Source organism: Mobula hypostoma, chromosome X1, assembly GCF_963921235.1.
Source record: "Mobula hypostoma chromosome X1, sMobHyp1.1, whole genome shotgun sequence".
NCBI classification, from domain to species: domain Eukaryota; kingdom Metazoa; phylum Chordata; class Chondrichthyes; order Myliobatiformes; family Myliobatidae; genus Mobula; species Mobula hypostoma.
Window position 1 is genome coordinate 66262553 of NC_086128.1, and position 15000 is coordinate 66277552.

At 48.4% G+C, this 15000-nt stretch overlaps 1 protein-coding gene across 1 annotated transcript in view; it reads left to right on the forward strand.

Moving 5' to 3' along the window:
* Positions 1-15000, forward strand: part of LOC134340651 (cytosolic 5'-nucleotidase 3-like) — an 83663-nt gene that overhangs the window by 37192 nt on the left and 31471 nt on the right. The window contains exon 4 of the mRNA XM_063038106.1: positions 8046-8092. Within this exon, the coding sequence (XP_062894176.1) occupies positions 8046-8092 (47 nt within the window). The remainder of the gene's footprint in view (positions 1-8045; positions 8093-15000) is intronic.

The following is a 15000-nucleotide window of genomic DNA, read 5'->3' on the forward strand; positions in this document are numbered from 1 at the left end:
ACACACAGATATACACACACACACATAAACACACACATGCACATACACACACAAACACACACAATGCTGGAGGAACTCAGCGTCTGTGAAGAAGAGTCAAACACTCGGCGTTTCGGTGTCGAGACCCTTCATCAGGACTGGAGAGAGAGGGAAAAAGATGAGGAGTCGAGTTAGGTGGGGAAGGGGAGGGAGAAACACAAGGTGAAAGGTGAAACTAGGAGGGGTGGGTGAAGTAAAGAGCTGGGAAGTCGTTTGGTGAAAGAGCTACAGGGCAGGAGAAGGGGGGGGATCTGATAGGAGAGGACAGAAGGCCATGGAAGAAAGAAAATGGGGGAGGGGGAGCTCCAGAGGGAGGCGATGGTCAGGCAAGGAGAGAAGGTGAGAGAGGGAAAAGGGCATGGGGAATGGAGAAGGAGAGGGTCATTACTTTTTTTGGTTACCTCCTCTGACCTCTCTCATCAGCATGTCATTTTCACCCACAGAACTGGTGCTCTCTGGATTTTTTGCACCATTCTCTATAAACTCCAGGCCAGGGGTTCCCAACCTGGGGTCCGTGGGTCCCCTTGGCTAATGGTAGGGCCTTTAAAAAACAAAAGGTTGGCACTGTTGAGGATGGAAACCCCAGGAGATCAGCAGTTCCTGAGATACTCAAACCACCCCGTCTGGCACCAACAATCCCCAGCGCCCCCTCCATTCTGACGTGTGGTCTGAACAACAGCTGAACCTCTTGACCATGTCCGCGTGCTTTGAGTTGCCGCCACTTGAATGGCTGATTAGAGATTTGCATTAATAAGCAGGCGTACTTAATAACGTGGCCACTGAGGGTATATCGATCCCAGGCTGTGCCTGTCCTGACAGTGTTAGAACACAGAACATCACAGCACAGTGTAGACCCTTCGGCCCATAATGCTGTACTGACCTTCAAACCTACTCGAAACTCAATCTCACCCTTCCCTCCCACATTGCCCTCTGGTTTTCTATCTTCCATGAGTCTAACTACGAGTTTCTTAAATGTCCCTAATGTATCTGCCTCTACCATTACCCCTGGCGGGGTGTTCCACACACCCACCACTCTCTGTGTAAAAAACCTACCCCTGACATCCTCCTGTACTTTCCTCCAATCACCTTAAAATTATGTCCCACTCATATTATCTGTTTCCACTCTGGAGCAAAGTCTCTGGCTGTCCACTCAATCTGTGCCTCTTACCATCCTGTACACCTCTATCAAGTCACCTCTCACCCTCCTTCGCTCCAAAGGGAAAAGCCCCAGCTTGATCATGTTCAGAAAGTGTGCTCTCTAATTCAGGCAGCATCCTGGTGAATCTCATCTGCACCCTCTCTAATCCAGGCAGCATCCTGGGGAATCTCCTCTGCACCTTCTCTAATCCAGGCAGCATCCCGGTAAATCTCCCTCTGCACCCTCTCTAAACCAGGCAGCATCCTGGTGAATCTCCTCTGCACCCTCTCTAATCCAGGCAGCATCCTGGTAAATCTCCTCTGCATCCTCTCTAATCCAGGCAGCAACCTGGTAAATCTCCCTCTGTACCCTCTCTAAACCAGGCAGCATCCTGGTGAATCTCCTCTGCACCCTCTCTAATCCAGGCAGCATCCTGGTGAATCTCCTCTGCACCCTCTCTCCTCCAGGCAGCATCCTGGCAAATCTCCTCTGCACCCTCTCTAATCCAGGCAGCATCCTGGTGAATCTCCTCTGCACCCTCTTGAAGCTTCTGGTCCTTCCTGTAATAAGGCAACCAGAACCGAACACAATATTCCATAGCCACACGTCAGTCTACGGCCTCCTCTCCATGACGAGGCCAACCTCAGGTTGGAGGAGAAACACCTTGTATTCCATCAAGGCAGCCTCCAACCTGGTGGCATGAACATTGATTTTTCGAATTGCCCACCCCGCTCCCTGACCATTCCCCATCCCCATTTCCCTCTCTCACCTTATCTCCTTACCTGCCCATCACCTCCCTCTGGCACTCCACCAGCCCCCCTTCCCTTCCTTCCATGATCTTTTACCCTCTCCTCTCAGATCCCCCCTTCCACAGCCCTGTATCACTTTCAGCAATCGACTTCCCGGCTCTTTACTTCACCCCCTTCCCCCCTCTCCCGGGTTAACCTATCACCTACCACCTTGTACCCCTTCCTACCCTCTCCCTACCTTCTTACTCTGACTTCTCATCCGTTTTTACCCAGTCCTGATGAAGGGTCTTGGCCTGGAACATCGACTGCCTAGACCTGTTGGGTCCCTCCAGAACTTTGTGCGTGCAGAACAATACTCCAAGTGGAGGAGGAGCTTCGATCTGTTCCGGCCCCTCGTGCTTCCCATCCTGGGAGAGCCTGAACCCTGTCAGTGAGCCCAGGCGTTCACGTTTTGGGTGCTGCTGTGAGATTATCACAGCATCTGCATGCCGTCCCACAGCTGTGTCAGACAGAGTGTCACCCAGGAACAGGCCATTCGACCCATGTCCTGCAGACTGTAACGCAGCTGTGTCAGACAGAGTGTCACAGAGAGGACAGATCAGCACAGAAACAGGCCATTCGGCCCACATCCCGCAGACTGTAACGCGGCTGCGTCAGACAGAGTGCCACCCAGGGAGCAGGTACAGCACCCCAATAGGCCCTTCAGCCCACAATGTTGTGCTGAACCAATTAAATTAGTGAACAAATTGCCAACTAAACTAATCCCCTCTGTCTACACAATGTTCATATCCTTCCACTTCCCTCGCAGTCATGTGTCTGTCCAACGTCTCTCGAAAGTCTTTAACATTTCTGCCTCTTCCACCTCCCCAGGCAGTGCACTCCCGGCACCCACTACTCTTTCCCTTCACATCTCCTTTGAAATTAACCCCTCTCGCCTTCGATGCCTGCCCTGTGGTGTCAGACATTTCGACCCTGGGGGAAAGATATTGTCTGTCTACTCTATCTCATCATCATCATCGTGCGCCGTGTCGTGTGACATCATCATTACGCGCCGTGTCGCGATGACGTGGGCGATCACGGTCTTTCCATCACCGTGATTGTTCTTGGCAAATTTTCCGACAGAAGTGGTTTGCAATCGTCTTCTTCTGGGCAGTGACTTTACAAGACGGGTGACCCCCACAGCCATTATCAATACTCTTCAGAGATTGTCTGCCTGACGTCGGTGGTCACATCACCAGGACCTGCGATCTGCACCGGCTGCTCGTACGACCGTCCACCACCTGCTCCCATGGTTTCACATGACCCTGATCATAGGGCTAAGCAGGTGCTACACCTTGCCTGAGGGTGACCTGCAGGCTAGTGGAGGGAAGGAGCCCCTCACACCTCCTTTGGTAGGGACATATCTCTACCCTGCCACCCAATGACTCCACCTAAGCTTCTCATAATCTTATAGACCTCTATCAGATCTCCCCTCAGCCTCTGGCATTCCAGAAAAAACAACCCAAGTTTATCCAGCCTCTCATTATAGCACATGCCCTCTAAACCAGGCAACATCCTGGTGAACCTCTTCAAAGCCTCAACATCTTTCGTATAGTTGGGTGACAAGAACTGTATGCAGTACTCCAGATGCAGCCTAACCAGAGTTTTATGAAGCTGCAACATATTTTCCTGACTTTTGAACCCAATGCCTTGACTAAGAGTGGAAAACATCCCACATTCCTCGTTAAGTCACCCGGACCAGATGAAATGACCACACCTGGAGTATTGTGTACAGTTTTGATCTCCAAATTTGAGGAAGGACACTCTAGATATTGAGGGAGTGCAGCGTAGGTTCACGAGGTTAATTCCCGGGATGGCGGGACTGTCATATGTTGAAAGATTGGAGCGACTGGGCTTGTATACACTGGAATTTGGAAGGATGAGAGGGGATCTGATTGAAACATATAACATTATTAAGGGATTGGACACGCTGGAGGCAGAAAATGTGTTCCTGATGTTGGGGGAATCCAGAACTAGAGGCCACAGTTTGAGAATAAGGGGTAGACCATTTAGAATGGAGTTGAGGAAAAACTTTTTCACACAGAGGGTTGTGGATCTGTGGAATGCTCTGCCTCAGAAGGCAGTGGAGGCCAATTCTCTGGATTCTTTCAAAAAAGAGTTAGATAGAGCTCTTAAAGATAGCGGAGTCAAGGGATATGGGGAGAAGGCAGGAAATGGATACTGATTGTGGATGATCAGCCATGATCACAGTAAATGGCGGTGCTGGCTCGTAGGGCCAAATGGCCTACTCCTACACCTATTGTCTATTGTCTAATTGCACCCTAGGGTTCTGAAAGAGGAAGTGTTAGATATTGTGGTGGCATTAGCATTGATCTTTCAAAAATCATTGGACTCTGGCATGGTGCCAGAGGACTGGAAAATTGCAAATGTCACTCCACTCTTTAAGAAAGGAGGAAGGCAGCAGAAAGGACATTATAGACCAGTTAGCCTGACCTGAGTGGTTGGGAAGATGTTGGAGTCAATTGTTAAGGACGAGGTGATGGTGTACTTGGTGACACAGAACAAGATAGGACAAAGTCAACATGGTTTCCTTCAGGGAAAATCCTGCCTAACGAACCCGCTGGAATTCTTTGAGGAGATTACAAGTAGGATAGATAAATGGAGATGCAGTGGATGTTGTATATTTGGACTTTCAGGAGGCCTTTGACAAGGCGCCACACATGAGGCTGGTTACCAAGTTAAGAGTCCATGGTATTACAGGAAAGTCACTAACATGGTTAGAGCATTGGCTGATTGGTAGGAGACAGTGAGTGGGAATAAAAGGATCCTTGTCTGGTTGGCTGGCGGTGACTAGTTGTGTCCACAGGGGTCAGTGTTGGGACCGCTTCTTTTTACACTGTATATCAATGATCTAGATGATGGAACAGATGGCTTTCTTGCCAAGTTTGCGATGATACAAAGATTGGTGGAGGGGCAGGTAGCATTGAGGAAACAGGTAGGATGCAGAAGGACTTAGACAGATTAGGAGAATGGGCAAGAAAGTGGCAAATGAAACACAATGTTGGAAAATGCATGGTCATGCACTTTGGTAGCAGAAATAAATGTGCAAACTATTTTCTAAACAGTGAGAAAATCCAAAAACCTGAGATGCAGAGGGACTTGGGAGTCCCTGTGCAGAATGCCCTGAAGGTTAACTTGCAGGTTGAGTCAGTGGTGAGGAAGGCAAATACCACGTTAGCATTCATTTCAAGAGGTCTAGAATACAAGAGCAGGGATGTGATGCTGAGGCTTTATAAGGCACTGGGGAGGCCTCACCATGAGTATTGTGAACAGTTTTGGGCTCCTCATTCAAAAAAAGATGTGCTGGTTTTGGAGAGGATCCAGATGAGGTTCACAAGGATAAGTCCAGGATTGAAAGGGTTATCATACGAGGAATGTTTGAAGGCTCAGGGTCTGTACTCGCTGGAATTCAGAAGAATGGCGGGGGGGGGCGGGGGGATCTCATTGAAACCTTTCGAATGTTCAAAGGCCTAGACAGAGTAGATGTGGAAAGGATCTTTCCCATGGTGGGAGAGTCTAGGACAAGAGGGCACAGCCTCAGGATAGAGGGGCGTCCATTTAAAACAGAGATGTGGAGAAATTTCTTTAGTCAGAAGGTAGTGAATTTGTGGAAGTTATTACCACAGGCAGCTGTGGAGACCAGGCTGTTGTGTGTATTTAAGGCTGAGTTTGATAGGTTCTTGATTGGACACGGCATCAAAAGTTACGGGGAGAAGGGCGGGGAGTGCAGCTAAGGAGGAGAAAAAAGGATCAGCCATGATTGAATGTAGGAGTAGACTCGATGGGCCAAATGGACTAATTCTGCTCCCATTTCTCATGGCCGTAAACATCCTTTCAATCATTTAAACTGCACCCTGACTGTCCCTGTGTGGCTGGTTCACACCTGGCACTCAGGAAGGAGGTACAAGGTGGTAGCTTTTGGTTTCCGAGCAACATCAGAACCAACGCGCGAGGCAGAGCAGGGCAGAGGTTGTCTCTTTGACCCTTTGGAAAAGTGTGCTGACACCATGCCCAGTCCGTTCTGCTGGGGGTCTGGCTGGGGTATGTTGGGTCGTCTGGGTTACTAGCATCTGACAGCTGCTAGACTGAGTGAGTGGTGAGAAAGGCAAATGCACTGTTCGCTTTCTTTTCCAGAGAACTAGAATCTCAAAAACGGGGGTGTAATGCTGAGGTTTTATAAGGCACTGGTCAGACCGCGCATGAAGAATTGTGAGCAGGTTTGGGCCTCTTATCTAAGAAAAAGATGGGCTGGCTTTTTAGTAAGCTGTAACATATTTTGGATGATGAGGTGGAGATACGTCTCTACCAAAGGAGGTGTGAGGGGCTCCTTCCCTCCGCTAGCCTGCAGGTCACCCTTGGGCAAAGTGTAGCACCTGCTTAGCCCCCTGATCAGGGTTACGTGAAACCATGGGAGCAGGTGGTGGATGGTCGTACGAGCAGCCGGTGCAGATCACAGGTCCTGGTGATGTGACCACTGACGCCAGGCAGACAATCTCTGGAGAGTAGGCAGATAGGTTGACACTTTAGATTCAAGATTCAAAAAACTTTATTGTCATTCTAACCGTACATCAGCTCTGCAGGGCAGAATGAGACAGCATTTCCCAGGGGCAGTGCAATCATAACATAACAAACGCAACGCTAAATAATAAACATAACAATAAATAGTAAAACACAACAGCCACATGTCAGTTAAAATCAAGTTATAAGTGTCCAGTGCAAGTTAAAAGTGTCCAAAGCAGAGTCAGGTGGAGCAGCTATTTAGCAGTCTGACTGCCTGTGGGAGGCAGCTGTTTAGTAGCCTTGTGGTTTTAGTTTTGATGCTCCTGTAACGTTTGCCTGATGGCAGAAGAACAAACAGTACATGGAGAGGGTGTGAGGGGTCTCTTCTGGAGGCATCAACTCTGAAAGAGGTCTTGGACAGAAGGTAGGGAGACCCCAATAACCTTCTCTGCTCCCCTAACCACCCTCTGCAAGGCTTTTCTGTCGACAGCACTGCAGCTGGAGTACCAGGTTGTGATGCAAAAGGTCAGCACACTCTCAACCACGCCTCTGTAGAATGTAGTTAAGATGTTAGTGGGGAGTGATGCTTGTTTAAGCTTCCTCAGAAAGTGCAATCTCTGCCGGGCCCGTTTCACAATCCCAGTGGTGTTCCTGGACCAGGTGAGATCTGCACCCCAAGGAACTTGATGTTTTCCACTCTCTCCACTGTGGGGCCACTGATGCTGAGGGGTGTGTGCTCAGGCTGAGACCGTCTGAAATCGACGATCATCTCCTTGGTTTTGGTGACATTAAGCATCAAGTTATAATCCCTGCACCAGCTCTCTAGGTGTTTGACCTCCTCCCGGTACATAGTTTCGTCATTTTTGCTGATGAGCCCCACCACTATGGTATCATCTGCAAATTTAATGATCAGGTTCCCAAAGGAAATTACAGTGTCACAGTAGCATTACAAGTGCACAGATACACAAATATTAGAAGAGAAGTAAGAAAGAATAAAAAATAAGTTACCTCAAACAGTCTAATGGGGGCAGGGGGGTCATCACTTCCCCGGCTACAGGTTGACTCATTATAAAGGGTAAGAATGACCTCACATAGCGCTCTTCAGAGCAGTGCAGTTGTCTTAGTCTGATACTAAAAGTGATTTTCTGTTCAGCCAAGGTGGAATGCAGAGGGTGTGAAACGTTGTCCAGAATCGCCAGGATTTTCCATAGGGGTCCTTGGTTCTACCACAGCCTATGGTAGAGGGGGTGGGGGGAGTCACCCATCTTGTAAAATACACTGCCCAGAAGAAGACGATGGCAAACCACTTCCGTAGCAGAAAGTTGCCAAGAGCGACCATGGTGAAGGAAAGACCATGATCGCCCAGGTCATAACGACACGGCACATAATGATGATGCCATGATGGCACGGCGCATTATGATGACGTCATATGCCATGGCACCTGGTGTTGGCCTCCAGACATTTGAACTCGATGTCTCGACTGATTAAAGTAGGGGCTCTTCTCACCTGCAGACGTGCCAGTAATCCTGTTCCTGTTTTTGTTTCTGCATTTATTACAGTTATTATTGACAACAAAAAGCTGATTACCGAGGACTGCAGCAAGAAGGTATCTAAATATCTCCCCTGTTCGCACGAATTCTCTCAGCCCTGGGCCTGGTGGAGGAGGAGCAGGGAATGGTCACGGCGTCAGGAGGTGGGACAGCCTCTTCCCAACCCCACCACAGCATTGCTGGCCCATTTCCCCCCTCGCAATACTGGGGCCATCTCCACAGGGCAAGGGATTCAGCCCATCGAGTCTGCTCCCCCATTCCATCATGGCTGTCCATTATTGTTCTGGTTAGGCCACGCCTGGAGAAGTGCGTACAGTTCCAATTGCCCCCACTATAGGAAGGGGGCGGAGGCTTTGGAGAGGGGGCAGAAGAGGTTTAGCAGGATGCTGCCTGGTTTAGAGGGCATGTGCTGTCACAAGAGGCTGGATAAACTTGGGTTGTTTTCTCTGGAGGCTGAGAGGAGATCTGATAGAGGTTTATAAGATTATGAGAGGCATAGATAGAGTGGACAGGGACTATCTGTTTCCCAGGGTAGAAATGTCTAACACCAGAGGGCAGGCATTGACAGTGAGAGGGAGGGTAGGTTCAAGGGGTAAGTTTTTTACTCAGAGAGTGGTAGATGCCTGGAATGTGCTGTCTGGTATGGTGGTAGAGGCAAATATATTAGAGGCTTTTAAGAGACGTTTGGATATGAGGAAGATGGGGGGATATGGACATGGTGTAGGCAGGAAGGATTAGCGTTTGGGTGGTTTTGATTTGCTTTTTAGCCGGGTCAGCACAACACTGTGGGCTGAATGGCCTGTTCCTGAGCTGTACTATGTTCTATGTTCTCAACCCCATTCCCCTGCTCCCCTCCCCCCATAACCTTTGACACCCTTACTCAGGGCTCATGTGAAATTACCGTAACTAGGGAGAAGGTTCTTGGGAAACTGAATGGTCTGAAAGCAGATAAGTCGCCTGGACCAGATGGTGTGCACTGCAGAGTTCTGAAAGGGGTGGCCGAAGAGATTGTGGAGGCTATAGACATGATCGTTCAAGAATCACTAGATTCTGGAATGGTTCCGGAAGTCGATGGTAAAATTGCAAATGTCACTCCACTCTTTGAGAGAGACAGAAGAAAGGAAATGATAGGCCAGTTAGTCTGACCTCATTGGTTGGGATGATGCTGGTGACAATTATTAAGGATGAGGTCTCAGGGTACTCGGAGATACATGATAAAATAGGGCGTGGTTGGCATGGTTTCCTCAAGGGAAAATCTTGCCTGACAAACCTGTTGGAATTCATTGAGGTACTAACAAACAGGATGGACAAAGGAGACTTGGTTGATGTTGTGTACTTGGATTTTCAGAAGCACTTTGACAAGGTGCCACACATGAGGCTGCTTAACAAGTTATTTAGTCCATGGTATTACAGGAAAGATTCTAGCATGGGTAAAGCAGTGGCTGATTGGCAGGAGGCAAAGAGTGGGAATAAAAGGAGCATTTTCTGACTGGCTGCCAGTGACTAGTGGTGTTCCACGGGGGTCTGCGTTGGGACCGATTCTTTTTACGTATGTCAATGATCTGGATGATGGAATTGTTGCACAAAGTTTGCAGATAATAAGTGGAAGGGCAGGTAGTCTTCAGGAAATAGGCTGCAGAAGGACTTAGACAGATTAGGAGAATGGGCAAAGAAATGGCAGATGGAACACAGAGTCGGGAAGTGTATGGTCATGAACTTTGGTAGAAAAAATAGAAGGTTTGGCTAGTTTCTAACTGGAGAGAAAATACAAAAAAAAAATGAGATGCCAAAGAGACTTAATTTGTAGGCTGAGTCAGTGGTGGGGAAGGAAAATGTGATGTTAGCATTCATTTCAAGAAGATTAGAATATAAAAGCAAGGCTGTAACGTTGAGACTTTGTAAAGCACTGGTGATGCTCCACTTGGAGTATTGTGAGCAGGTTTGGGCCCCTCATCTTAAAAGGATGGGCTGGCATTGGAGACGGTTCGAAGGAGGTTCATGAAAATGATTCCAGGTTTGAATGGGTTGTTATATGAAGAACGTCTGATGGCTCTAGGCCTGTATTCACTGGAGTTTAGAAGAATGAGGGGGTGACCTCATTGAAACTATCGAATGGGGAAACACCTCGATAGAGTGGATGTGGAGAGGATGTTTCCTATAGTGGGGGAGTCTAGGACCCGAGGACACAGATAGAGTGGATGTGGAGAGGATGTTTCCTATAGTGGGGGAGTCTAGGACCAGAGGACACAGATAGAGTGGATGTGGAGAGGATGTTTCCTATAGTGGGGGAGGCTAGGACCAGAGGACACAGATAGAGTGGATGTGGAGAGGATGTTTCCTATCGTGGGGGAGTCTAGGACCCGAGGACACAGATAGAGTGGATGTGGAGAGGATGTTTCCTATAGTGGGGGAGTCTAGGACCAGAGGACACAGATAGAGTGGATGTGGAGAGGATGTTTCCTATAGTGGGGGAGTCTAGGACCAGAGGGCACAGATAGAGTGGATGTGGAGGGGATGTTTCCTGTCGTGGGGGAGTCTAGGACCAGAGGACACAGATAGAGTGGATGTGGAGAGGATGTTTCCTATAGTGGGGGAGTCTAAGACGAGAGGACACAACCTTAGAATAGAGGGGTGTCCTTTTAGAACAGAGATGAGGAAGAATTTTTTTAGCCAGAGAGTGGCGAATCTGTGGAATTCCTTGCCGCAGGCAGCTGTGGAGGCCAAGTCTGTATGTAAATTTAAGGCAGAGATTGATAGATTCTTGGTTAGTCAGGGCATGAAAGGATACAGGGAGAAGGCAGGAGACTGGAGCTGAGAGCAAGATTGGATCAGCCATGATGGAATGGGGGGGGGGGAAGCAGGCTCGATGGGCCGAATGGCCGAATCCTGCTCCTCTGTCCTGTCGTCTTATGGGTTAAACAGGTGGGTTTGCTCTGCGCCTCGGCTCGTTGGGCCGGAAAGAACAGTTCCGCGCTGTGTTCCTTAATAATTAAATTAACGGAAATAAATTAGTGTTCCGTAAAGTTGGCAGCACGACGTTCCAATTTGCATTCCGTGCCCTCTACCCGTAAGAGGAAGCCTGCCAAGAGCTGTCTCCGCCACCCTCCGGGGGCAGGCGGTTGGGACTGGGCTGGCAGGGACTAAGTGGGCCGAAGGGCCTGTTCCTGCGCCCTCGTGCGATGTGACTTGGGTGGCTCTTCGTCGCGGCAGCCAACCATGTACTCTACTTTAAACCGGTTCGCGCAGAGCAGAGATAAATTCAGGGTGGGGGTCGTTCCCCAATCTCTGACAATTGATACTTGTCAATCAGTTGACTGGTCTGTTGTTATGGAAACCCAATTGCGACTTGGGGTGTGCGGGGCGGGGGTCGCCGCTGGTTGACTGGCATTGACCCATCCTCCGTCTCGACCCGTGGGGATCCAGAGGGGCGCAAATCCGATTGATCGTCCGTGACGGACGTGGTTCAAAGTGACCGCGAACCAATTCCGGAAACAGGCCAGCAGACCTCGATCCGATTTCTAAACCGGTACGCGCGAACTTCCAGACAAACGCCTGGAGTTCGGCGCGCAACCAATCAGCGACGGGACTCCCGCGCTGCGTCACAATTGGGATTCCCCAAACGGCGACCAATCGACTGATCGACAAGTGTATCGAGCCCAGGCGTTCGGAGGGCACGGCGCAGGTGGGCAGCGTCCCCTCGGGTGCTGACGGAAACGTGTGCCAGTAAATTGCGGGGATCCGAAATCAACTCGCCCACCCCAACCACCTGCTCAATTTTCAGCGCCCAAAATGCGTCACGCCACACTTGTCGGGATTAAATTCCATCTGCCAAAGTTTCCAGCTGACCTGGCTGTTTGTTATTGTATTTGAGGGATGTGCCATGTGGTTCGCCCAGAGCTCATTGAGTCCAAAACTAAATGTCAAACCTGCACCGTTATTTATCCAGACCTCTGGCTCCTAACTCCAAAGCCCATTTCCTTCGGAAAATATTCTGCCTCGTTGCATCACAGGCTGGTGGGAACACCAACGCCCAGGAACAGAAAGCCAAAGGAGTGGACACAGCCCAGTCCGTTAGAGGCAAAGACTTGCCCCACCAAATGAGCACATCTACACGGAGAGCTGTCGCAAGAAACGGCCATGCATCGTCAAGGACGCCCCGCCACCCAGGACATGATCTCTGCTCGCTGCTGCCATCGGGAAGGAGGTACCGGAGCCTCAGGTCCCACACCACCAGGTTCAGGAACAGTTAATAACCTTCAACCATTAGGAAGGAGGTACAGGAGCCTCAGGCCCCACACCACCAGGTTCAGGAACAGTTATTACCCCTCAGCCATCAGGAAGGAGGTACAGGGGCCTCAGGACCCAGACCAACAGGTTCAGGAATAGCTATTACCCCTCAACCATCAGGAAGGAGGTACAGGAGTCTCAGGTCCTACACCAGCAGGTTCAGAAACAGTTATTACCTCTCAACCATCAGGAAGAAGGTACAGGTGCCTCAGGACCCACACCACCAGGTTCAGGAACAGTTATTACCCGTCAACCATCAGGAAGGAGGTACGGGAGCCTCAGGATCCACATCACCATGTTCAGGAACAGTTATTACCCGTCAACCATCAGGAAGGAGGTACAGGAGCCTCAGGACCCACACCACCATGTTCAGGAACAGTTATTACCCGTCAACCATCAGGAAGGAGGTACAGGAGCCTCAGGACCCACACCACCAGGTTCAGGAACAGTTATTACCCCTCAACCATCAGGAAGGAGGTACAGGAGTCTCAAGACTCACACCACCAGGTTCAGGAACAGTTATTACCCCTCAACCATCAGGAAGGAGGTACAGGAGTCTCAGGTCCTACACCAGCAGGTTCAGAAACAGTTATTACCTCTCAACCATCAGGAAGAAGGTACAGGTGCCTCAGGACCCACACCACCAGGTTCAGGAACAGTTATTACCCGTCAACCATCAGGAAGGAGGTACGGGAGCCTCAGGATCCACATCACCATGTTCAGGAACAGTTATTACCCGTCAACCATCAGGAAGGAGGTACGGGAGCCTCAGGACCCACACCACCAGGTTCAGGAACAGTTATTACTCCTCAACCATCAGGAAGGAGGTACAGGAGCCTCAGGACCCACACCACCAGGTTCAGGAACAGTTATTACCCCTCAACCATCAGGAAGGAGGTACAGGAGCCTCAGGACCCACACCACCAGGTTCAGGAACAGTTATTACCCCTCAACCATCAGGCAGGAGGTACAGGAGCCTCAGGACCCACAACACCAGGTTCAGGAACAGTTATTACCCCTCAACCATCAGGAAGGAGGTACGGGAGGCTCAGGACCCACACCACCAGGTTCAGGAACAGTTATTACCCCTCAACCATCAGGCAGGAGGTACAGGAGCCTCAGGACCCACAACACCAGGTTCAGGAACAGTTATTACCCCTCAACCATCAGGAAGGAGGTACGGGAGGCTCAGGACCCACACCACCAGGTTCAGGAACAGTTATTACCCCTCAATCATCAGGCTCCTGTACAGGCATGGATAACTTCTCTCACCTCAACTCTGAACTGATTCCACAACCTACAGACTCACTTCAAAGGACTTTACAACTCATGTTCTCAACATTATTTATTAATAATAATAAGTAAATGAATAATGATGAATATTAAATATTGGTAATTGTTATTAATATTCAGGTTTCTTTGTTTTGGCACAATTTGTCTTCTTTTGTATATTGGTTGTTTGTCCGAATTTGTTTGTGTCTAGTTTTTATTTCTAGTTAGAGATACAGCTGAGTAACAGGCTCTATTTATTAATAAGAAGTACAGGAAACTTAAATGAGAGCACAAGCCAGAAAAATGAAGACATTAACACTACTGAAGAAAAAGTTACCCAATGGAAGAGCATGGCCCTCCATGGAAGATATTCCCCATGATCTGAGCAGACTAGATGTCAACAAGGAAACGTCGAACACCTGGCTCAGATTTGGTGACCTCTGCCCAGAAACGGAAGGGTTCCTTGTGGCAATACAGGACCAGGAGGTAAATTATCAAAAATTCATAATAAAAGACCAACAAATTCAAGATGAGAAATGTAAAAAATACCAAGAGAAACCAGAAACAATCCATCAGATTACAGAATCCTGTAGCAGTTTAACTCAATCTGATTACTTACACAGGCATGATCAAGTGCTAAACATCAGTCACCAAAATTTTGCTTTGAAATACAAGTTCAATAAAAGAAACCATACCTTAATATAAATACAAGTCTGATCCAGTTTTAGAGTCAGAATTCCACAAATTAAATTATGACAGATCAGCTATTACAGACGGAATAATCCATGATAACTGTCCGGATATAATAATACAGGGTAAACAACAAAGAACAACTTACTTAATAGATATAGCCATTCCAAACACACATAAATTACAGAAATCAATAAGTGAGAAACACAAGAAATATGCTGAATTAAAGGAGGAAATTGAAAGACTATGGAATATGAACAGGGTACACATTGTCCCAGTAATAGTATCTCCTACTGGTATCATCCCAAAGTCACTACACAAGAGCATTAAGCAGTTAGGGCCACACAACAATATTTATGTAAATCTTCGGAAAGCCACAATACTAAACACCTCTAGAATAGTCTGAAAGTTCCTAGCAATTGACAAATGAATGTGCTTGGCTATGCCCCCTACCTCAGCTTTTACCAGCTTTTGATGAGAGAAAAAGAATAATAAATAAAAAAGTAAATAAATAATACTGAGAACATGAGTTGTAGAGCCCCTGAAAGTGAGAACTTTTGGCATGACATCTAAAACTTTAACAAACTTCCATAGATGTGTAGTGGAGAGTATATTGACTGGTTGTATCACAGCCTGGTATGCAAACACCAATGTCCTTGACTGGAAAATCCAACAAAAAATAGTGAATATGGCCCAGTCCATTACAGGTAAAGCC